General features: G+C 50.9%; 1 protein-coding gene across 2 annotated transcripts; it reads right to left on the bottom strand.

The window, feature by feature from the left end:
- Window positions 1–1,495: 1,495 nt before the first annotated feature.
- OCRL (OCRL inositol polyphosphate-5-phosphatase) lies at window positions 1,496–24,237 on the bottom strand. Of its 2 annotated transcripts, XM_074883007.1 has the most exons (24): window positions 24,151–24,237; window positions 23,963–24,042; window positions 23,145–23,224; window positions 22,200–22,238; window positions 21,405–21,515; window positions 21,233–21,328; window positions 20,708–20,828; window positions 20,459–20,620; window positions 19,785–19,886; window positions 19,202–19,316; window positions 17,243–17,359; window positions 16,904–17,091; window positions 15,251–15,362; window positions 14,050–14,159; window positions 12,921–13,056; window positions 11,883–11,993; window positions 11,410–11,575; window positions 10,971–11,206; window positions 7,572–7,595; window positions 5,008–5,127; window positions 4,707–4,791; window positions 4,041–4,168; window positions 3,128–3,239; window positions 1,496–3,011 (listed from the first exon to the last, which is right to left on the bottom strand). In XM_074883007.1, exons 1-24 carry the CDS (start codon window positions 24,181–24,183, stop codon window positions 2,887–2,889), a joined length of 2,709 nt encoding a protein of 902 aa, XP_074739108.1. In that variant the 5' UTR covers window positions 24,184–24,237; the 3' UTR covers window positions 1,496–2,886. The 2 variants fall into 2 exon arrangements, with proteins under 2 accessions (XP_074739108.1, XP_074739109.1); XM_074883008.1 differs by lacking the exon at window positions 7,572–7,595.
- Window positions 24,238–24,431: the final 194 nt, after the last annotated feature.

Below are 24,431 nucleotides of genomic sequence, written 5' to 3'. Positions count from 1 at the left end.
GCCTGCAGTGCTGGAGCCCCTGCGCTGAAGCGGGGAGCTGTGGCAGTGCCGGCGGTGGGGCACAAGGGCAGTGCTGGGGGCAGGGGCATGGGCAGAGTGGGCAGGGACAGGCAGGCAGGCAGAGGCACAGCTGGAGCACCATTTCGAGCGCGGTGGCTGGGTTTGAAGGCCGAGGGGTGCAAGGTCTCCGGTGACAGGGGCAGACGGCGAGGGCATACGGGCAGCCCCCCACGCCAGGCAGCTGCCTGGCTGCTGTCCCTGTGCATGTGTGCAGGTGCCAGGCCTGGCACGGCGAGGACGGGGTGCTCTGCTGGCTCCCGGCTTGCTGAGTGGGGAAACAAGGACGCTGGGAGAGAGGACAGGAATGGGCTGAGCAGCCGCTGGAACCCACCAGTTCTTGGGGACCTCTGGCTGCATCCAGGGGGACGGGCAGGGCTCACAGCCCCACCTGGGGCCAGTGATGGACATCTAGGACATGGGACACCGGCTGTGCCAAAATTGCAGGCTGAGTGTGACCGACTGCGGCAGACACATGCTGCTGGGATGCTACCAGCTACACCAGTCCCACCACCCGGTCACCATCGGCATCCACCAGTCCCCTGATGTCCGTGGTGAGCTGAGAGGTGTGCGTGAGCCCTCCACTGCCATGCGGGGTGCAGAGCAGCGTGCCAACAGCCTCCAAAGTCGCCCCAGTACCTCTGTGCCCCCGGCCAAGCCTGGAGGATGGGCAGGCCCAGGCTGCAGCCCCATCCCTGGGGAGCAGCAGGGCTTCGAGCTCGCTCCGGCATTTCCGCCGGCAGTGGCAGGAATGTGGTGGCCGCGGGAACAATGCCGGCACCTTGCGCCGGTCCCCTCCGTGACGGTGCTGGGAGCAGCTGCCTGGGCACAGCCCTGCTCTCAAGGAGCCGGCAGGAAGCAGATGGAGATGACACCAGCGGCCGTTTCCTGCAGCAGGACGCACTAGCTTTCTCCACTGCTGCTCCAGATGCCGAGCCAGCGGGGCCGGAGGGACCCGAGGTCCACAGGCATCGCCGCAAAAGCTGTGCCACGTGCTGGCACCAACACCCTGCTGCGCCCACCCTCCCCGGCCCTGCTCCGTGCCGACTCTGCCGGCGGCACCGTCCCCGGCGTGGCGTGTGCCAGGCCACGGCGCCAAACAGGCAACCGGCGCTGGGCTCCACGTTGCCTGCGTGTCAGGAGGCTACAAGCTGCTGCCCAGGAGCAGGAGCTAAACCAGCAGGAACCAGGAGGATGGGAACCTCTACCGCTGTCCCCCAGCTCTGCCTGGCATGCTGCCGGGGTGGTGGGAGAGCCTGAGAAAGGACTCGGCTGCCTTGGGAAGACTCCAGCGGCTCAGACAGAGCCCCGGGAAGGGAGGACGGCAGAGCCGAGCCGCAGCTCTGCGTCACGGGATGCTGCGGTCCAGCAGCAGCCACCCCCAGGCCGCACGGCGCGGAGCTACGTGAGGGATGGCAGGCTCAGTGTAAGCACCCAGTGCAGCCCCGCAAAACCTTGCAGAACGGAGGTTTATTTGGAACGAACACTTTCCCAATAAATTATGTAATTTAAAAATTTTAAAGAAAAGAGGAAAAAAAAAAAAAAAAAAAAAAAGAGCCACAAGGTAGGGGAGCCCCCAGCAGCTCCGCCAGTGCACAGGGTCCATGAAGCCACACAGACCCCTGTGGGCTGAGCACAGGCTCCAGGGGTCTCTGGGACCACAGCCCCCCCCATCTCTGGCAGTAGCCTCCCACAGCCAAGGCCACACAGCCCCTGGCCCGAGCAAGCAGGGCTCTGCTTAGTGTTTCAGTGGGACAGGCCTCCCTCTTGCACCCTCCCCAGCTGCGTGTGCCCCCTGGCACAACACCCCCCACATGCCCACCAGCAGCTCCTCGGGGCCTTGAGGTGGATTTCCGGCTCATTTCCCACCCCCCAGCCTGCACCCTTGGGTAGCCCCTTGGGGAGGAGGGGAAGGACAGCATCCAATGCCCCCCATGGCTCTGCAAGGGTGGGAGAGGCTCTGCAAAGAAGGGAGAGGAGCTGTGTCCTGCTCTGTGTCACACACGGGGACAGCCCTGGAGAAGCAGAGCGCAGCTCACGGCCCTGCCCCAGTCACCCCTCCAAGTCACCCACCATCCCCTGTGTCCCAGAGGGAAGTTGGGGCACAGGGGAAGGGAGAGAGGAGAGCAAGGCCCAGGTGACAGTGGCAGAAGGCTGGGACTGCAGGGAGACACCTGTGTGCTGGGAGGAGAAGGGGTTAAGGCCCTGCTGAAGGAAAGAGGCCAAATGTCCAGATAACCTTCCTGGGACAGCCACAGTCCGGCTTTCACACACGGTGATGGGGCATCAGGGGTGGCTTGGTCTGCTGCAGAGGTGGCAGAGGGTGACACGTGCCCAACACCAGCGCGGGGCTCTCACCGGTACAGTCAGTACACACCAGATTGCACGCCTTGTGCCCGCAGGGACACAGCGTGGAGGCCAAGCACCACCCAGCTGTGCCACAGCCCTCCAAGAGTACCGGCAGTCTACACCCTTCCCCGCAATGGCTCCAGGGAGAGGGGGTGAAAAGGAGAGAGAAGCATGACTTGGGCAACTGGTGACACTGCCATGGGACGATCAGGCTGCTGGCACAGTGCTTGGGTATCAACAGATCCACCCAGCTCCCAGGGAGAAAGCAGGAGGCTCCTGTCGTGGATGGCAGTGCAATGAGTGTGCAGGTCCTCTGCAGCGTAGGGTACAGCAGTGGGAAGGAGAGGGGAACACGTCCCTTCCAACTGTAAACACGGCACTTGGAGTAGCTTAGAGCCTTTTACCCTTCTGGAGCTGTCAGAGGCCCGGCCTCAGCAGAAGGCTGGGGGCACAGGCCTCAGCTTTGGCACAGGGCAGGAGTCACTCCTCATCCCCAGCAAGCAGGAAGCTGTAGAGGAAGTTGATGGCACGCTGGCGGTCCTGCTGAGTCTGCTTTGCCATCAGATTGGGTGGAGGGCGCAGGAGTAGGCTGGAGAACAAGGCGGCTGCAGAGGTAGGCAAAATTAGTTATTGGTCAGGACTGGAGACCTTGAAAGGCGCCAGGCAGGGGTTATGTTTCAGTGAGGGCAGCAGGCGCGGAGCGGAGAAGCGACACACTTACCGATCATGGCGACACTGACGTTGTTGTCTTCCGAGTATCTGAGCAGCTCTCGGAGGAATGACATTAGGTACCGAAACACGCTGCGATGGCAACGAGGCAGCTGAAAAATCACCTGCAAAGAAAACAGACAGGAAGCTCCCCCAGCTCACACCGCTGCAGCCTGGACTCCAGGCTGTGGGACTCCGGACTCCGGGCGGGCAGCCTTACCCCTCTGCTGCCTTGAGGTCACTGCGTGACTACGGGTGCGAGCCACAGGCCCAGAAAGCAAGCAACAAGCCACAAGCTGTAGTCCAGTGCTGACTGCACTCATGGGCTTTGGCTCCTGGCAACGCTGCCTCTAGGATAACTGCAGCACCAAGGAAAAACTACCGCTGCCCTGGGGCTGCTTCCCGCCCCTTCCCAGCTCTCACCCCCGTGGCAGCACGAAGACCAACACAATGTTTCCTGACACCAGTACTGAAAGTGTACCCCAGAAACCTCTTCCTCTGCCCAAGGACATGCCTGGCCTTGCTTGCTGCCCCACCAGCTATTTTCAAGAGCCACTCAGTCCTGGTCCTTAAGAGAAGCATAGAACTGCAGCTCTGAGCAGGTGCTTAAGCCCTCAGGACCAGTAGAGGCTCTTCCACTCCCCAGGGCTGCTCTTCCCCATGTGCTCAGGGTGACACTTTTGGAAGCCACCAGGACTGCTGGGAGACACTGCAGTGTCAACCCTGGGGCAGGAAAGCTCTGCCAGAGCACCCAGGTCATCCTGCCCACGGCAAAGACCCTCCAAGTGCCTGTTCCCAAAGCCCCTCACCAGCTCATGGGAAGGGAGTGGGACCCAGCAAGCCGCAGGGTCAAGGCAGAACTCCCAGCAGCAGGGAGAGCTGCCTGCACCTGCAGCAAGCGCTCAGAGGCAGAGGCAGCACCATACCTGTCGGCACAGCCGGCTGTTGTGCGACCAGTCGAGGCACCGCTGATACAGCTCGTAGCAGATCACTGGCTCTGGCAGAGCCTCCAGGAAGATGAGGAGTGCTTCGGCCACAGAGTGGTTACTGCCCGCTGGACCGGTGGGCATCAAGGGGCATGATGAGCACGTGGGCCACCTCCCCCCGCAGTCCACTACTGCCTCTCCTCCTTCCCAGTTGCTTAGTCCCTGCTTCCTCTTTACAGGTCTTGCAATTTCTCTGCCTGCCTAACCACTCCCTGAAACCAAAGCCCTGCTCCTCCTCTGTGGTCCCCCATCCATGGAAAATGCTGTTCCATCCACCCGGCACTGCGTTTGCCCACCCTCTGGCCCCACAGAAGTCGTCTGCTCCATTAGCCCCTTCTCCAGGCAATGCTCCCTGGTGTCCACCCTCATCAGCTCCTGCACTTGGCACAGCCTGGCAGAGGCTTCCAGAGCTCTGGCCCCGTAGCTGCTTTAGCCAGCACATGTTCAGCTTCAGGAGAGGTTATCTCTGGGGGGACAGAGGGGAGCCAACCTCCCAGTAGGGACCCTGCCAGCTAAAGATCACAGATAAGCTCTCCTGAGAGGGAGCTCTCCCAGCAGAGCTGAGATCCAGCAGGCTCCTGGGGAAGTCAGGTGTAGCAAGGATACGGATTGTCTCGGGGATATTGGTGTCCAGGCAGTCAATGATCTGCTCCAACTCTTCTTGCATGCCTGGAGTCTGGAACAGATCCTCCTGCCAAAAAAAGCACAGGGATGGACAAAGTCACCTTCCTCAAAAAGGACGAGGCACATAGTGACAGCAGGGTGAAAGCTGTACCCCCAGCCTTAAGCACAGGGGAAAAGCCCTGCCCTATAAAAACCAAACCAGATTTGATCTCCAGGTGCTAGTGATGAATCAGGTGACCAAGCTCTCAGAGCTCCCCAGCACCGAAGAGGCCCTCTCCCTCACCTGGTGGCAGGCATGCTTGAACAAGTGGTCCACCAAGAGCCAGATCTCCTTTGGCACTTGCAGCGGCATCCCACTCGCCTCCTCACTGTCCAGGGAGCCCATCTGCAGAACGGATTTCTCCTGGTGACAAAGAGCACACAAGGTTTCAGGGAAACCTCAGTCCCTCTGGAAGGGCCTTGGTAAAGAAAGCCTGGAGAGGGGAAGAAGCAGGACCCAGGACTCATCTGGCCTTTACTTGCTTTTACAGCACAGAGCCATCACTCTGTGGGTCCCAGTTCCACTCCCTCCTGCTGCCCCACAGAACAACCTGCCTGGTCCACCATGAAACTGCAGAAGACAGTCTCAGCCACACCTCAGAGGAGCTCCCCCAGCCACACCAGCTCCCACAGGATGGGTCTCGTGCTGTCCAAGATGGCCTGTCCAAATCACAACTCCCACCCTGCACCCAATGCTGGAGGACTGGAGCATAATGAGTCCTTCTGCTGCATTAGCTTACAAACTGTAGGTTAAATCCAGCCACCACGCCTCGCTCATCCAGCTGATCTCCTCTGGATGCAGAATCAAGGACATGCCTCTCCTGACTCTTGTGTGGTCTGACCATGTCTGTCCCTCCAGCCTCTAAAACAGTCCAGTTTTCTAAAGTTTTTTTCCTGATTTTCCTAAGGATAGGTCTCTGCTGAACACAGACTACCCTGACACCACTGTCACATTTTCCCGCTTACTCATGCAAAGCAGCTGACGAGCTCAGCTGCTCAGAAATCTCCATCACACCAATCTTTAACAGGATCAATGTTTTTTGCTTGATTTTACTCTCACTTTACGATCGCTCACGTTCCTGTGTGCTCCCGAAGAGGAAGCCATGCACAGCTCTCCTGAAGCACATTCAGCAGAAGCACCCAGAAGAGACAGGCACAAGCAGGAACACAACCCAAGGACACCAGCAGAGAGGAGCGCCACAAGCCAAACGCAAAGCGCTGCATTTCAGCTGTCACCTTACGTGACAACTGTAATCGCTGTCCCTCTGCAGCACACACAGTCACTCACAGCCAGCCGGGGCTGGGTTCGGCTTCCTCCAGTGCACCCAGTGACGCCTCAGGTTGGCACGAGCCCCACCAGCACGGGCAATACCCACACTTGCCACACAGCACAATATAGCTTTGCTTTGCCCCCCACACCACTATATTTTCCCCAGCTAGCAGACACTGGGTCACGGCTACACATCTGCCTCACTCATCCAAGCACACAGGGAAGGTTTGGAAGCAGTATGTTAGGCAAGCACGTTACAACTTTCGTCTAAGAGGGAAAAAGTGAGAGCTGTAGACCCTCTTTGAGAGCTAAAGGCTCTTCAACAGAAGATCCCCACGCCAGGGCATTGCAGCACTGGAACCGAGTGCCAGAGCAGCGCTCGACTCTGCCAGGCTGCCCTTGGCACGACTTGGAGAGCTGTGGAGACCCCCAAGGCAGGAGACCCCAGCCGCTTAGAGCAGAGGAGGAAGAGAAAGCTCGGAGCTCCTCAAGGCAGTGGAGGAGGAGGAGGAGGCGGTGCTGGGCTCTCGGTTTTCCTTGTGCGCTGGCCAGGCACCGAGCGCCCTCTCCTGCCGTGTGCGAGGACGGGAAGGCACGTCCGTGTCCTCTCCGCGGGAAGGAAGATGAAGATGCTCTGTAAAAGGCTGTTCCCAGAAGGCAGGCACACCAAACTCCTCCCTTCCCCTCTGCTAGGGAGGAGTCTGGGAGCTGGATCTGGTTTAACACCCGAATTCAGTCCCCTCTTGGGAGGGGACACCCATTCCCTCTCTTGTTTTACCCTGTTGCGGCACTGACAGCCCGGAGAGGGCCAAGTCACCCAGCCTGGGAAGTCCACACAGAGCCAGCAAAAACAAGTTACCAAACGTCTGAGCTGGCACAGGGAAAGCAGCAACAACGCTGCCACATACACCCCAGCATCTCCCACTTGCTCTTCGAATGAAAAGATTTGACTCGCTTGGCCTCCAGTGCAGAGCACAGGTGCAAAGTAAAGCAGCAATCCTGCTCAGGCAGGTGGCTATGAGCTGGCAGCCCAAGCTCTGCTGCTCGAGGAAGCAGAGAAACATCTGTCTCCTATGAGAGGCCCTCCCTTGGCCTCCATAAGGACACAAGCTAGAAAGAGCACAAGACTTCAAGTTTTCTAATTCAGCCCTCTTCACACATGTCTGAAGAGGATGCTGTGGTGAACCCCACCTTCTGTGTACAGTTAGAGCTAATTCAGATATGTCAAATGTTGCCAATCTTTTCTGGAAATATCTATCATTGTTGGAAGGATCAGGAGAGTATTTTTTTCCCCCAAAGCAAATTTGGTGAGCTTTAAGCAGCTCAGTTGGGCTGGCCCCATCTTGGCTACAGGGTCACTTTGTGCTCCTACATGTTCTCATCTAGCCCACAGCTGTGCTAAGAGGCTTTGCTGGAACAAGTGCTCCCTCCGCACCCACCTCCCCTTCCCTCTTCAGCAGAAAACAAGGGGAAAACTCTCTGGTTCATTACAAACAAGACATTGAGAAGCAGACTTCCCCAGCAATTTCTTGCATTACCTTCTCTAAGAAGCTGTCTTCTCCCTGAGAGCAGTGGGAAAGAGAGAAGAGGAAAAAGTATCGTTAAGAGAGAGAATGCACCCTCAGATTAAGCAGAAACCTAATTTGCATTACAAGAACCCACTGAATGCCAGGTCCTTCACACATTTTTGCTGACATGGCCAAAGTTAAACCTGCGGTGAGAGATTTGCCTGCCAATTAGCAAAAATCCTGCTCACATGATACACAACCTTGTCAGGATTTCCACAAACTCCTCAAAGGGGCCTTGCTGCAGCACTGTTCACTATCTAGCCAACAGTCAGGCCACAGGCAGATGAGAGGTGTCCGCCAGGAAAAAGCTCCCCTTCTTGAGTCTTCTCAGTCAGAAATAAATATCCTGGTATTATTTCAGCCATCTGCCCTTGTGACCAGGCCAGAGATAAAACATTCACTAGGCTAAATCTGTACTTCTGAGTGTGTGGCAGCTGCGGAGCTAACAGGCCCCCTAAGCAGCTTTGTGTATAGTCAGGGAAATGAGTGTTTGTGCTCAAAACCCCAGGCTGCTCATCTGTCTCAACCTAATAGCATTAACACACTGCAAGGAGGAGCATGCCAAAGCCCCCTCCAGGCTGCATGTCCAGTCCCTCAGGTGATCCTGAAACCAGCACAGTGCAGGCTGGCAGCGTAAGACACTCTTCAGCGGAGTCTGCAGGAGGAAACAGCAGCAGGTTGCCCAAGCTGAGTTTTGGCGGATTGACCTTTCAGGGTGGAAGCACTAAAGCGTGTTCAAGGGCTGAGCTGGAAGCAGAGCTGCAGCAGCCATGCCTGGGAGGGAGCAGCACCTCGGGCTCCCCTGCGCCTTCTGCAGCGCCTGCTTCCTTGGGAGGCTCACTGAGTTTTAACACAGCCACAACAGACCGGCCTCTTGCAGAGAACAGCTTGCTCCAAACACGAGCTGGCGCAGGTTTTTCTTCCAAGGCACAGGGGGAGGGACTGCAGTCACAGGTTTGGGATGCCAGATAGCCACGCCGCACAGGAGAGAGGCTCGTTTCATAACTGGGTGAGTCATCTCAACAGTCTCACCACCACCTACCTGACTGCTTGCCCTGCTGTTCACCTCTCTTCCTGTAGTGTTCAGCACGATTAGATCCGTGAGACTAACCTGCTCCCGACAGATTCTTCAAGAGGCTTTATAAAGCCCACAGTAAGATCCCAAGAAAAAAATAGGATGAGACACTAATACTGAAATCCCAAAAGCAAGATGCTCAAGTGTCAGCAGCTTCTTCCAGGAGAACTAGAAGAGCCACTTCCAAACAAGCTCCCACCTACACTTTGCTATCCTGCATCAAACTGCTTCTCGGACCCTTCCTGACCTGCATTCTCCAGATCCTGAAGACAACAGATACGGTCTAGGCAGGCTGAGAAAAATGTTTGATGCAGTGAATGACAAGCCCTAACGCTACAGAAGTGCAGGAGGGAAAATGGTTCTTAATACACAAACACAGTGCCTTCCTCTCACACAGTCTAAACATCACCTAAAGACACATAACTGGACCAAAACACCTCTGGGCTGCAGAGTGGTTAGCACGTGCACCACGCTCCCTTGCTGAAAGTGCCCGGTTTGTCCTGTCTCCAAGAATTTCTCAACTCACAGGTATGATCAAAACCAAAAGACCTAAAATAGCTCTAACATGACAGTAGCTTTACAATCTAAGCAACTAAATTTTGCTTTGGGCCTTGAGTTTGCTTAACATGTTCTGATTGAAGTACTGCAGACACACTGACCTCACTGACACGAGACACTGTTTCTTTGCTGCAGATACTAGGACAGGGTGCTCTTCTCCGATGGTTTTGCCCCTGTATTTCTATGTGTTTCACTGAATAACAGAAGGAGAAAACCTATAGGTAAAGGAAGCAGAAGCAGCCTCAAAGTACTCTTAGAGAAGCAATAGTGTGTGTCTGAAGGCAGAAGCTAAGAGTCTAGGCCCAAGTTCCTATATATCAAGCAAAAAGTCAGTGCTGAGCACTGAGCAGGAAAAAGCAGGTGGAAACGCCACCAAGACTAAAAGAATGCTCCAGATCAAGTTCAACACACTCCTAGAACAAGACTGACTTTCAATCAAATCCTGAAGAGTAGGAGGAGCCTGAGGCCTGGATTAGCCTCTTGAATTAAGGCAAACATTGTATCTTGCCACCTGGATTCTGCTTAGTCTGATCTGGTGATTACAAAATCAAAACTGTGCTATAAAACCAGCCTTTCTGTATGTTGGGCCTCTGAAAAAAGTAGACACAAAAGGTGGGAACTGGAAGGCGCAGCAAGAGGTGTGGTGCAACTGCTAGAGGGAAGAGAAAGAAGTGTAAGCAGATGGAAGCGGAAGCTGTCAAATCTACAGATGTGAAAAAGCAGCACCTCACTGGACAAAAAAAATAAAATGCGTGTAAGGATGAGAGCATGAGACTATGAGATATGAGAAGAGGAAAGGTATCACATGTCAGGGAGACTAGAAGAATTGGGCTAATCTTTCAGGTGAACAAAAAAGAAATGGCTTTTCTGGCTAAACAAGAATTAGTAAATAGACTAAAACTCAGGAACTGCTAAACCTCACTGAAGCAAGGCCAGGAAAGGCCATCAGAAGAGAGGAAGGAACACAGGCTGAAAACAAGAATTAAGATCCCCAAATGGGGCTTAGTGTCAGAAACAGCCATGAGATACCAAAAAGACAAAAGGTGACTAGGGCACAATTGCACCCCCTCACACACACACAAGTGGCTTCAGAAGGATGAATATTGATGCTAGGGGCCAGAGAAGCTTGGGGAGAGGAACTGTTATCTCTGCATCGCAGAAGAGCTTGCTCACTGTGGTCAGTGTGAGAGGAACTGGCCAGAGAGGCTGCAAGATTGGCCACTTGCTGAGCTGTACTCATCAGTACACCTAACAGCATCAAACTCCTTTCCTTGGTCCTTGTGCTTCTGCTTGTTCCTATCCCTGAGCAGTGCGAATGCCACAAGCATCCAGAAGGAAAAGGATCCTGGAGACCGTCACCGCAGAAGCAGCCTAGGCACCTTGGAGGAGAGCATTTCAAATCATACCTCTTATGACACACCAGTGCCACCCAGCTGAGCCTACCAGCACCAACACAACAGTAACACAAAACACAAGGTGCTGGGATCACTTTTGTGGCTCACCAAACAATATTTAGAACCTACTCAGAAAGAGGAGATAAAGTACAGGCTGTCAAAAGCCATTGGTCGTGGTGGAGGGAAATAATAAAAGAGCACCTCAAGCTCTGGAAAAAGTAAATCAGCTCAGAGCCAGCACAGCTGACCCAAGCTGAAGGTATTACTCCTGCTTTTAGGAGTAAAGAGAGGGAATATGCTCTCTCCCTGTTAAGAGAGCTGCTCCAGAACACTGTTACTCACCAGGTCAATGAGTTTGGTGACTGGAACTTCTCGGATCGGTCGTCTCATTCGGCATAAGGCCTCCAGGGAAGTGCCAAAGCAGCTGGGCAGGTAGGTCCCACTGATAGTAAGGAAATAGTCCTTCCCTCGGTCCAAGTGAAGGACAAGAATATCTTCAATTTTATCCTCGCCAGAGTTCAGAAGAGTTACTGAGTCCTTACTGACGTATACGTCCAGGGAGATGTCTGTGCTCTCATCTGCAACAGACAGGAGCTCTCAAGAACATACAGACACTCTCCAAAAGGGATGACAAGGACAAGCATACAGTGGCAGGGACAAAGGCCACAAAACTGAGAAGACAAACAGACAAGGATGATGGCAAGAAAGGTGGGAAGGACTGAAGGGAGATGGGGTGGCAGTCTACACCAGTACACACTGTAGAAACCATGGTAAAACTCACCCGGCTCCAAGTAACCTTCACAAGGCTCAGCCCGAAGCCATGGCTTACAGTAGTGGGTATCGTTGAGCTTTGGGATGAAGGAGAAGTGACAGGTGACCTGCCCGTTATTGGTGATCTGGAACTTCTGTTTCTGCAGCTGACGGAACTTCACATTCTCAAACTCAAACTGCAGAGCAAAGAGAAAACAACAAATCACATTAGTGGCCACAGTGGGACACACAGCTAGGCACCCAGACTCTGCAGTGGCAGCCCATGACTGAGAAGTGCCCACACAATGCAGAACTCCTAACAGAAGGCCTGCCAAGAAGCCAAGACAAGATGTCCCTTCTAATCCAACTCCTGATCATAAGATAATGGACAAAGTTCAATTTCCTATAATCCAGTTTACTGAATCGAAGTCTTTAAAGGTAGTTCTAGCACTTCTAAGGCTGCTGTGTTTGGGAAGTGGACAGTAACTCTGGTTGCATCCTCACTTCTCTCCTGCTTAGCTCCAGCGAAGGAAGAAAGTCATTCTCCATTCTGTCCATTATACGAACGATGTCTTCAAACAACTTCCGATACCTCTGCTCATCCACGACCTTTACCTGTGGAAGATCAGAAAACACCCGGCAAAGTTTCTGACCAGCTTCACAGGAACTCTTTTGATCATGAGCAAACTGCAGAAGTGAAATATTTCTCTAAGCACTTGCTACATGCAGCTGAAAGGCTACGAGAATTTGCACGCATGGATGCACTTCCAAGCTGCATATGCAACTTCACGTGTAATTTACCCCTACAGATGTTACTAGGGTCCTTCTGGCCACTGATCACACTACTGGGACATTACCGGGGGTGATCTCTGTAGGACAGCATTGGCATCCTGCAGCATTACTTGTGATTCTCCAGAAGAGGAGAAAGGCTTTCCTTTAAGGAAACTTGAGATACTAAGGGAGCAGAAGGTAGCAAAAATGGACATGGACTGTCTCTACTCAGTAAGCTAGGAAACACAAATCTGCTGCCAGCCATTCACCACCAAAGAAACTCAGGTGTGGACCAGTGACACGCTCTCTTAATGCATCAGAAGCAACATTGCAACAGCAGGCACAACTATCTGCAGGCTTCTGCTGCGTCTCCTTGCGGAAGAGAGAAAACAGTAGCTCACCCATTCTAGTACAAGATGCCCCAGAAGCTAAGCAGCATCATTAAAGCAGTTGATGGGAATGCCTTTCTATTTACTGCATGACCACACCTGCTTGAGGAAACTCCAGCAATCACCTGCATTACTGTGGCTTAGCAGTGTCCCTGCTCATGAGCTGCACTGCTCAGGAACACCCAGCTGCCGAGCTGTTTGCGGAGCAGAGGCTGGCAGGGCTGCCCAACAGCAGTGCACCCACACAGTGGACACACCTTATTTTTATTTACTCCGTCCTCTTGCAACAGCAGTAGCAGAGGTGCCCTTGACTACATAACCACCTCCCGAAGGAATGCGTGACAATTATTGTGATCCTACCCTAGCTTATAAAAAAAGTTACCCCGATGCGGAAAAGTGCGCTGACTGGCTTGTGGTCACTAGTCTTCAGGCCCATATGACTGCAGTACCGGAGCTGATTTATGTTCCCTCCTCTCCAAAGGATTCGGTCACACCACGCTGGCACACGACACTTTCCACTACAAAGAAAAACAGGTTACCAGGGAAATCCAACAATCCTAATAAACCATCCAAGCTGTTCCTCTTCCCAGCCTGGCAGCTCCCTCCACCCCCACTGTCAATGACTGCATCAGCAGTGATGGGATGGACTCCTATCACTTCCCTCAACTTGAATGCTACGTTATTTCTCCTGCTCTCTTCCCCTTTCCCCTACCTACACAGTAGCTAAAATTCCCGTCCTTTCCAGTGTCAGGAAACACGATAACCTCAGACAAGCCTGTTTCCACAGCCTGAAGCCATGTGTACTGTGACCCAAGCTGCACTAGTTTCTTTTGCTGCCAGATCTTTCTGCCCACTACAGTCTGATCCATCGCTTATTGTTTCCACTACAGAAAGTCTACTCAGCTATTACTATTATGTTATGAACTCTGAATCCTGGGTTATCCTTCTCCAGATTAACTACTGTGCTGATTCATAAACACAGGCAGAGTAAAATCCAATCGCTGTATGGTTTGAAACTCCTTCTTGGGAGTTTCTCCATTTAGAGCAAGCTTCTGCAGCAGATGCATAAATGTCTGTGGGAGGCACCAAGCAGAGATCAGCAAGCAGGAACCACTGCTATCGCAGCATAGCCACCCCTGCGGGTGTGCAAGTCAGGGGACAGGATGAGTCAGAGTGTTTCCTTATCTTTTCAATTCCTTTTATACTGTTTGTCTGTCCCTGGCAGCAGAAAAAACCCTCCAGTGCAGGGTCACCTGTGAGTTCATGCATTACTCGCCTCTATCTATTGGAATCAGCAGCAACTGAGGTTTAAGGCACATGCCTGGTCAACGTATACAGGGTCTGCTTATTTCAGAAAGCAGGGGAAATGGAGGAGCACAAACTTGTCCATGCACTCCAGCCATCACCATAACACTGAGACGTATTTCCAGCTCTAGGAAGCAGGAAATCAAGTTTTGTGAGAAAATGCTTTTTACGTCATAGGTAAACAAGTCCATTGGCAGCCGACTTACCTGGAGTCCCAGCGATCTGTTTTAGAGTCATATTTATACGTGGGGATAAATTTAACCTCTCCCTCAGTGAAATCTGCAAATGCTTTCTTCTGAGTGCGCTGAATATTCAGCTAAAGCAGAAAAAGAACACTTTAAAAAAACAAAACAAAACAAACCACCCCAAATACCGCCCCCAGCATAGTGTCAGAGAGCAGATCTATAGGCAGAGCAATTGCAACCTGTGGCCATGGGATTCACCAGACATCCCCCAAGCTGCCTCTCAGGCCTTATACCTTTAACAAAGGTAAAAATTCAACACATCAGTTGAATGTTTTCTAAACAGACTGAATATAAATTGCACAGCGCTGCTTACCAGACCGTGCAGACAGCATAAAACAATAGTTAAGGGAAATATTAATTGTTCCACTTGTGCAAATGTCTTCATTAGTTTTCAAGCTTAAGCATCACCATCATTAATATTTCACCGCCAGTCATTTTAGCAAAAGCCTCCAGGAGTGTGTTTGGCTGACAACCTTACACTACCTTCCTTTTCTCATTTACTCTTCTGAAAAATTTCCTAGTTGTTTTCCTCACAAAAATCTAAGCTACAGTTGTTTTCTGCATGAAGTTCCACAGTACAGCAGAAATGAGCTACAGAACAGAATCAATCAGATTTACTGTTAAATTGTGTGTCAGAGATGATATTACACCATTTCCGTTCATGTTTCACAGGTACAATCCTTCATCTTAAAGGCACATCTGGTGCTGTCTCAGTTTTTAGTGTGCTGCAAAGAAATGCTGAGCGGGGAAGCCTACAGCACAGAATTTAGGTCAAACTGGCTGAGCAGAGAGCCTTGGCTACAAGCGCTGGTCTCCAAATCAATACCTCTTCCAGAACACTGATTACCGCAGCTTTTGTTGCTGTTACAAATTCCTATGTTCTAGCTTGTAGCTTGTACGTAAGAGAGACCCCTTCCAATGAGACGCAAAGACGCTTCTACGGCAATTGCCCAAGTCATCCAGTCAACCCCGGTATAATGTACAATTTGTTTTTGCTTAGGGGGTTGATGTCAGCAGGACACCCAGAGCTCTGGCTAGGGTCTAGCATCTATGTCTACAGACACCTATCGCAGAGCATCTGCCAACTCCTTCCAAGAACGGGCACATCTTAAACCAAGATGACCTCACAAGTACGGAGCAAACGTAAGCGGAGTTCACTGACCTGGTCATATGTCAGCAATTTCTGAAGCTCATTCTTACTGATAAGACTTTTCACTTCACTGGCATCAGGGAGACAAAGCCTGTAGTTCAAGTCTCCTAGCCAGATGACAACACTGAAAACAAAGACAAACACGGAAAAGAAGAGCCAGTAATTAGTATTGCAGGCCACACAGGGAAGAAGGAACGCAGGAGAATGTATGGTTGGTTGCTGGTGGTTAAGGTTGAGACACATGGAAGACAAAAGGAGAGATGAAAGATCGAGTCTGACAGCAGAAATTTCTAGTGGCAGCAGATACTACAGTACTAAGTTCGTCTCCTTTGGAATCTCACATGGGATTGAAGACTTAGTTTAACGGGAGACACTTGAGTTTGCCTCAGCCTGAAAAAAGCCTGAGAACACCACCAACTCTCCAATGAAGTGAAACCAGTGTATCTCACCAAGCTTCATAACCTCTCAAGCTCCACAAAATCCATATAGCATTCTGGCTTTTCTTGCGTACAGAAGAGGGCAATGACAGGCAGAGCCTGCTTGTCAACCAGTCAGGCAGGCTGATGCACATGTATCTGCGTGCTCACACCTCGTGTAATACCACGGTTTTACCACTTCATTTTCCTCTGCCTTTCTTTCAATCAGATCAGGCCACTGCTGTATCATCTACCTAGCAAAGACTGACTGATGCAGAATTGGCAAAAGTAGAGTTAGGTTCCTGTTGAGTTTATGACCTCCAGAATGTCATCCTACCTCACCCATCAGCCATACCTCACTAGCACCTGCTCTTACTCTGCTCCTCTCTGGGCTTTCAAACATACCTACAGCTTTCTCATTACCAGCAGCTAAAGAAACATTTGTGGTACTCATTCTTTACTTCATAAAGGTTTAATTTAAAGATTAAAATCTAACCCCCTCTCTAGTATCAAAGCTCTTCCTGTTTATAGTCAAACCTCAAAATTTCCATTAGTGGATTATCAAGGATAATCTAATATTTGAAGTTTTTTCTGTACTAATCCGCTCTACATTTTATTTTCGGTATTTAAATGATTTAAATATTAACTACAGAAGTATTAATCATTCGTATCAGGTTGAAGAAAACTTAATTTATATGCTTTGTTGTACACACGTTTGAGTTTGATTTGGATTATTCAGCACCATGACCTCACTAAACATAATAATAATAATTAAAAAATTAATAATTAAAAAAAAATTGCCTGCATATCATCCAATTCATTTAAAAATAACCTGAAACAGCAATTGTAAGCATTTGTTACTCAAAAAAGCCTAAACAGCATAGCCTCTGCCCATCCTACTATCCCTTTTCTTCCCCTACTCATGGCTCCCATTTCCCACCACAAAAAACCCCCTCAGTTTCTTCAAGCCCTAAATTGTTCAGCCACTGACTCAGGGACAGTGCCTACTGAAATAGAAGTATTAAACAACATGCAGGGGAGGGACCGTTAGAGACAGGTTCCACAAGTCACCACAGTGAGAAGGTGACCACTTACTTTGACTGCAGGAGCACACCAGAGGCCTTAGCATTTTCAGTTATATTATTAAGCCAGAAAATTTATCTGCAGGAAATCTCCTGTTGTTGTGATTCTGACTTGATTTGGATTATTCAACACCACTTCAAAAGGAAAACCGCAAAAATAAACTTACTCGTGTTTCATGATGTTGAGCTGAGGTAGACTATCATCAGGGGTTACAAAACTCATCCGAGCACAAATATCCTTATAATCCTGATTTCGCCGCTCGAAGTCCTCCACGTGAGCGGCGAGATGGGAATTGACAACACAGAAGGTTGTGTTGTGGAACACGAACCTCACCGCCACGCCACCCTTGTTGCCCTGGGGAGAGCAGGTATCAGCAGTTGTTAGAGAAGGTGGCAGGTGAGGCACCAGGGAGGAGATGGGGATGGCACAGACAGGGGAACAAAACCGGACTGTGCTGTTTCTTGCACAGATACACGGAAGCAACAAATTGGCCTCGGTGACTCACCATCTTTCCCATGATTCCTGTGCCCACAGACTCCGTCATGATCTCTCTGATATTGCTCAGCTGATCCTTCTTAGCAAATATAAGCAACATCATTCCAACTAGACGGACCATTTGCACCTGCAAAAATAAAAGGGATTCTGAACTCCCAGAAAGGCAGTGGAAACACAATTCTGATTTGCCTGCTCCACCTGATGGGCTCAAGTTTTGTACTCAATCCCTGTTTGCCACACCGCCCAAAGGACCTCCAGTCCCAAAGCAAGGTTCTGGAGGACAACCTGTCGTGCCCCAGTAACCATCAGCTGTGCTGAGCTCACTACATTCCCCACTCTGGTGCCTCCCTACAAACAGGCCTGTCTTGTGAGGTAACAGAAACTTAATAAACACATAGCATATCTGTTCATGAAGTCTCAGTCTTTTACACTAAGTGGTGCTCTAATCAGCAAAACAACTGGAGGAAGATACCGAGTGCTCTAGTTATGCATGTCACAGAGAGCTGCTGGCTATGGCTGTCACTGGAGGCTGCAGGTCCAGCTGTGAGTCAGTGCTCACCTTTGCTTACACAGAACTACAGCGGAGCCAGTGACATGCGCTAGAGAGGAACGGACAGAAAAGTTCTTATTTCCTGAGGCAGCCGTGCCTGATGCACAGGCTATCAAAAGGCAGCGATCTCCGAGCTATACTAACCGTTCGCTTCTTGGAAAAATAGTCTCTAATGCAAAGAGTCTCTTTCTGGAGCTAAGAGTTCAACCACAGGTGTTAACCCAGTGCCTATGTGCACTGTCCCAGCAAGGATCCCTGGTCTGCTGATTCTTTTACACATACTAAGCCAATGCATTTCCCAGTCCTAGGGAATTCCCTAGCCAATGCAGTCCCAGACCTACCAGCACCTTCAAAACAGTGGGGTCGCAACTTTGAAAGACAGCAACAAGGCCTAATTTTCTTGGGCACAGTCTACACACTCACTTTAGAGGCATAGAAACATTAAGATGTGTTGGGATTAAGTCTATGTAGTGAGGGAAGAAGCTGAAATAAAAAAATTCAAATGGAAGAACCCAAGTACTCAGTCCACTGTGCAGGAGTAGAACTTGCATGCAACCGCATGTCTTATCTACGATTTCAGTCACTTCCCCCTGCCTGCAGTCATATCCTGTTCTCTCCCTTTCACAAGAGTGGGAGAAATTCACCTAAAACTCAAGTAAAGCAAAGGGACGGGAACATGAGCCTCTCCACAGGTCAGGTCATGACCCCTGGCTCCCTCTCGATGACTCTCAGTTCAGCGAGGTGCTCTGTTGCCCTGCTGTGATGACCTGTAACACATGCTGCTGAGCTCAACTCAAAGCAAGCAGGACAGGGGTGTGACAGTGAGCACATGGGCTAAGGAGGAAGGGGAAACTAGTTAATGTATTTAGGTCTGGTACCTACAGGAGAAAGGTTTGCTACAGCAGAGATAAAAAACAACGGCTTGCTCTAAACCAGCCAGAATAAAGTCCTGCTGCCACAACTGAAGCAATTCTGTCCCAAGACAGCGACCTCTGGAAGATTTCACCTCATAAACTATCCCATTTCTTCATGGAGCTATTCATTTCATTTACTCATGACACGCCTTGCTTCTACAGTACAAGGGTGAGATGGTAACACAGATAAAGAATTTGAACCCACTGCCATGATTCCTACTTCCCTAACACCTACCTCATAATTTATAAAGTTATTTTGATCCCCATCTTTATAAACTTCTGCTTCAAAGTACAATATCCCCCTACACCTGTGGGGCAGAAAGACTCTCCAGATTTAATGTGGCATACTTGAGACATGCACAGGTACACACATGCCAAGTATACACCCTTGGTTTCTCCAGTCACTGCTCTTTGGGTCAGGTGAGGAAAGAGTGAGTCCACTTCTCTCTTCCTTCCAGTCATGCCAACTCTATGACAAGATCCCAGAGCACTGAGCAGAACTCACTTTCTTATACTTAGCCTGAGGATGCAGGGACTTCTCCACAGCAGCCAGCCATTCTTGCTCCTTTGCAGAATCAAAGTAGAAAAAAGCCTCTGTGCTGAGGTCCAGCTCCTGGAACCTAAAAAACCAAGCCAACTTAGCACATCCCACCCCTTCTACAGATCACCCTTTTTCTACAGGAAGGTCCAATGTGAAACCTCTAGCAACAGCTCTTCTTGGAAGAGAAGCTCCTTATTCCCACTTGCTAAATAAAGCAGCAGAATTTCACCACACTGCCTCTGAGACCCTACTGCAATACACTCCAGCAACCATCTCTCTGAGAAGTATTACTTCAGGCGGAGGACAACCATCTGTGGATGCCTCAAGGAAAATCTATTTTGTTATGTCACACTAGCCTCGTTTAACCCGATACTCTGTCTCATCCAAATGGCTCTTTATCCTCAGACAGCTCTTCTGAGACATAGCTCAGCTTTGTGGAACATCCGAGAACATAACAGAACTTAAAACAAATACAGCCCACCAGTATCCAAGCAAGAGCAACAAGAAACCCAGCACTGTAAGTAAATACGAGGTCACTGCTACTCACCCAATGCAATAGAAGTCTGGAGGCTCTGTGTCACACACCAGCCAGGGTTCCAAGCTGCTGTCTGGAGACTGTCCGTTCACATTCCATGTTCCCACAAAAAATCTACAACACAAAAGCAGCTGAACTGTTAGAAAACACAGTAACAACCGCATCAGCCCAGTCTCTGCAGTGCACGCACAGCAGCATTCAGGCTGGGAGCAGACACAACAAGTGAGCTTGTCCATGCGCAGGGCTATGCCAGCTATGGGGTAACTGAAAATTCTTTTAGGCTTGGCTCATTTTCAGTGACACTCATCTCAGGGATTTTGCAAAATGCTACAAAACTAAAGATATTTCACTGGGGCCAGAGAACATCTGGCTCTTTCAACATCATGTCATGTGGGGCAAGACTAAGACAGTGTGGTGGAACAACTGCCTTTATCCTCCTTCTGCCCAGCTGCTTCAGTCTTCCTTGAGGGTCGAGAGATCTGACACACACAGGGCAAGAGATGCAAAAGGAGAAGCTGCACCGCAGGCACTTACTGACTTTCAGACTGCACCGATTCTTGTTTAGTTACCCAAGCTGGCCACATATCAGCAGTTGTCAGATTTCAAACCCAGGCCAGACTTGAGTTCATAGAAGAGATCAAACAGCTTTGCCTCTACACACACCGTTCCTCCATCACAGCTCTAACCTGAAGTTGTGAAGGTTGACATATGCCTTCTCTCTCTTGGCAAGCACATGTTTGATGAGGCCTTCTCTCTGTCCTGACTGGGTGCTGGGCAAAAACATTTTGCGCATAGTGTTGGTCACTTTTGGCTGGTCTCTTGATGTACCTTCTCTCTCTCGGTGAAATCTAGGAAGGAAGCAAGACAGAATTAAAACCGGTTCTGCTGTCTAGGAAGAGAAGAAAAAAAGGGAACAGATTCACCACGTTACTTACTGCCTATTTTGAGGCACAGGAGGAGGTGGGGGTTCCCGGCGAGATCCTGTTTGGTGGTTTTGCATGTTTCTTTTCTCTTCTAGGCTTAGAGCATTGAAGTCATCCTCAAACCCCAGAGCTCCTATAATGAAAAAACCAAGCACAATGGCCTGAGAAACAATTTAAAACAACTCAAATCAAGAAGGAAAAAATATGACTCCATGGAAAGTGAAAAAGCAAATGATAATAGCAATATATGAACTCTGATCACTTGGGGAATGAGAGAAAGGGGTACTAACCACAAATCAAGGCAGGAGGGAGCTTAACACACACGAACCAAAGCACTAGGCAGAAGACAGCACTCAAGAAGGAATGAATAGTCCAGAGCAACAGAACCCAAGGACCAAGATTTTGTGTGGGATGACATGAAGTGAGGAAATGGGGCAGAGGCCAGACTGCTGAGTGCAGGGTCAGACACAGCTCCCTACCCCTGAGCGCCCCATTACTGTACAGAACACAGAGCATACAAAGGTGACAGTTTGGTACCTGAAGAAGAGGCCTGCGATAGACCTGGGAGGTTCTTCTCCACCTGATGCCAGATGGCTGAGTCCTTTGGTTCAGGAAGAGAAGCTTTCAGGTGTGCTGGAAAAAAAATCAGCAAGGTCAGAAACTGCTGGCAGTCAGAGGATTTCACAAACACAACTATAGCTCTGCTTACCTTCCTGAATGCTCTGCACTTCTGAAAGGAATCCTAAGCAACGCTCCTCATCAGGTATTTCAAAGAGCCGCTCTGCTGTCTCATCACCTTGTATCCGGACCTTACAGCCTGCTTCAGGGATAAACACAAACTCACAGAGTCAGTCAAGGCTGGTTCACAGATATTATGCCCCGAGAGTGACCAGGCTTTCTAGGTCTCCTCTGAGCTCATCAACGAAAGCCAACTTCCAGCTATTGTTTCCGTTGGAAACCTGCACCTAAGCTGGTTTCCCTGTGCTTCTGAGATCCCCCCCCCCCAGCCTGGGGTATCAGCAGTCATATTTTCCTGGTTTTAGGAATACTTCTCCCTACTGCGATCTTGCAGAGAAGAGCTCTAAGAGTAGTAAGAAAAATTTCTTGAAAGGGAAATCAGAATTGGTGACTAGACAGAGCGCTGTCAACACTGAAAAGAGCAGATAGTAACCTAGGCTCAAGTACAGGTCAAAGAAACCACAGGGAGATGGGAATGGTTCAGAGTGCAACGCAGGGCCTTGAGAAATGATTTAAGAAGTTAAAGTCTGACCAATTGCCAGTACTTCAATCTGGGCATTTAAGACTGCATCTGTCATGACAACTGACTGTCTAGAAGAGCCAGACAACATTACAGGAATTACAATCCCTGCTTGATCAAAAGACAAACACAAAGTATGGAGGAAGACTATGAAGTGGTATGTAAAATACGCATGCATCAGAGCCCAACAGACAGCCTGTTTCCTGAAAGGAGCTTTAGCCACATGACTGCAGTTATAAAACTTACTGTTTGTCGCTATATCAATCAGTAGAGTTTCTTCTGCCTCTGGAAAAGAGGAAAACAGGATCAAGAGAGTTCACACTGAATGCTTCAGTAACTGAGTACTCAAAAAAGCATGCTGCCTGCAACTAGCCACAAAAGTTCTAACAAAGGAACAAACAGCTTTAATTTATATCTGTGCTATTAATAACAGCTCCAGAAAATAGAATGGTCGTATCTGGACAGGCTGGACAGTCATTTCCCACAATCAAAGCGTCACAGGGGAGATTCCTCATATTCAGAGTTCTTGCACACCTGCATGGTTTGTTCCACATCAGTATAGCTACTTTGGGAAAGACCAACCTGACAATGAACTTCAGAGCTTGGTCTACACAGCAAAAATGATGGGCAGAACCACAGTGAATTACATAGAAGGTTTTAAACTAATCCAGGAAAAGGTGCTTTTATTCCTGAACAAGCATTTGCCCCAGGCACATACACTGCTACTTAAGTTCTTCCAAGACAAGGCCTAAAGCTCTTTCCCATTTAATGGGTGGCTGTTTGGACATGACAGCTTGCAGACCTTACAGAAGTTTTGATCTAAACATACAGGAATTAGACTAAAGATCCCAACTCTTGTCATTCTAGAGAAGACCGACAGACATCAGCAGACACCAAATTTCAGCCACTGCAGAGAAGTGCTGGACAGGCTGGCTCTGTATGATGCCAAGCTCACCACTCATCTGAACCAGCCAAGTTCCTCACAACTGTATGCTGACACGGGAAGACTACCCACTCAGATGAGGAAGAAGCAGGATTCCATAAACTGTGAGTTTTAGTTTCACGGGGAAGCATTCAAACTATATGGGTGCTCAGGAGGCTGATCAAGAAGCACCACTAACTTCAGGTTTTGCCGATAAACAGCAGTGGATTCCTGCCACCACAGGAGAGCCCAGTCCAGACAGTCAGTACCTTGTACGCATTTAAAGCGGCTGTTGATGGGAATATAATCCGGATCAGAGTTTTCTTTCTCCTGTGACTGGATAACTATCCTGGAGATAGAGAAAAGGCTTGTAAAAATACAGAAACAACTCCCTCCTCATATATAGACAATTGTTAATATAGTCACTAGATATAATATATCAAAGAGCTGTATTTACAGAGGAACACAATGTTTGATTTCTACTGCTGTAGTACTGAGACAGGAAAAGAGAAAAGGAAAAAAGAGCCATACAGGATGTGGGTGCATGTGGTGAGAAAGTAAGTGCCACTCAACTTTCACTGCCACAGGCGTTAGGGTGGCCAGTGCCTCTGGCTCCGAGGAGAAACTCCGAGGAGCAGTGAACAGCAGAAACGCACAACTAGAAAGCAGCTCCTCTCCCTGTTCCCAGGACGCCGTCTCCCTCGCCGCAGGGAGAACGCCGGGGGAAGCCACGGCCGCCAGCACCCGCTCTGCCTCCCGGCCCCTCTCAGCCGCTCGGCAGCTTTTAAGTTTCCCGAGACAGCCCCAGCGGCGGTGGCCAGCTCGGTACAGGCTTAGCGACCCGGGGGCTCAGCGGCGGTGGAAGAGAAACGAGCCCTCCCAGGACAAGGCACCCGCACGGCCCGAGCCCCCGCAGCGGCGGTCCCAGCCTGACTCACCGGCACAAGCGGCCAGACCAGCCTGGCTGGCGGCGCCTGCCCCCGGCAGACAACCGGAGCCGCGCCGGCCCCTCGCATTCCGCTACCGGGATGAGCGACCCAGGCCCGAGCTGCCCCGGCCCCCCGCCCCGCCGTGGCCCGGCACTCACCCGTAGCGGCCGCCCCGCCGGCCCAGGCTGAGCACGCACGGCTCCCGCCGCCCAGCCCGCACCTCCGTGCCGGCAACGCTCTGCGCCGCAGCTAAGGAAACCACGGCCGCCACCGACTGCTCTCCTCCCCACCCGCCTGCCCGGCCCCTCCCACCCAGCCCCGGCCCCGGGCAGGTCCCGCTGGATACAAGGAGGCCGCAGGCCGCGGCGGGCGGCTCCATGGCGGCGCCTCGGTCTCCCGGCGACTTCGCGCTGATCACCGGCGCGGCGCAGAGAGGCGCCCGCCGCCCGCCACACTGCGCCCTGCCGGCAGGAGGACGGCTTCACCCGCGGCACCGGGAGGGGCGGGGCTACGGGGGGGCGGGCCCGTCCTCGCGTGGACGTGGGGGACTGCGAAGGTGGGTCCGCCGGGCTCCGGGCAGGCCCCTCCCGGCGCGCAGCGGTCCCGGTCACCTCGTCCACGCCACGT

The sequence above is a fragment of the Strix uralensis genome, chromosome 13 (assembly GCF_047716275.1).
Source record: "Strix uralensis isolate ZFMK-TIS-50842 chromosome 13, bStrUra1, whole genome shotgun sequence".
NCBI lineage: Eukaryota > Metazoa > Chordata > Aves > Strigiformes > Strigidae > Strix > Strix uralensis.
The sequence above is the reverse complement of the archived record's forward strand: the minus strand, read 5'-3'. Positions and strand labels throughout refer to the sequence as shown.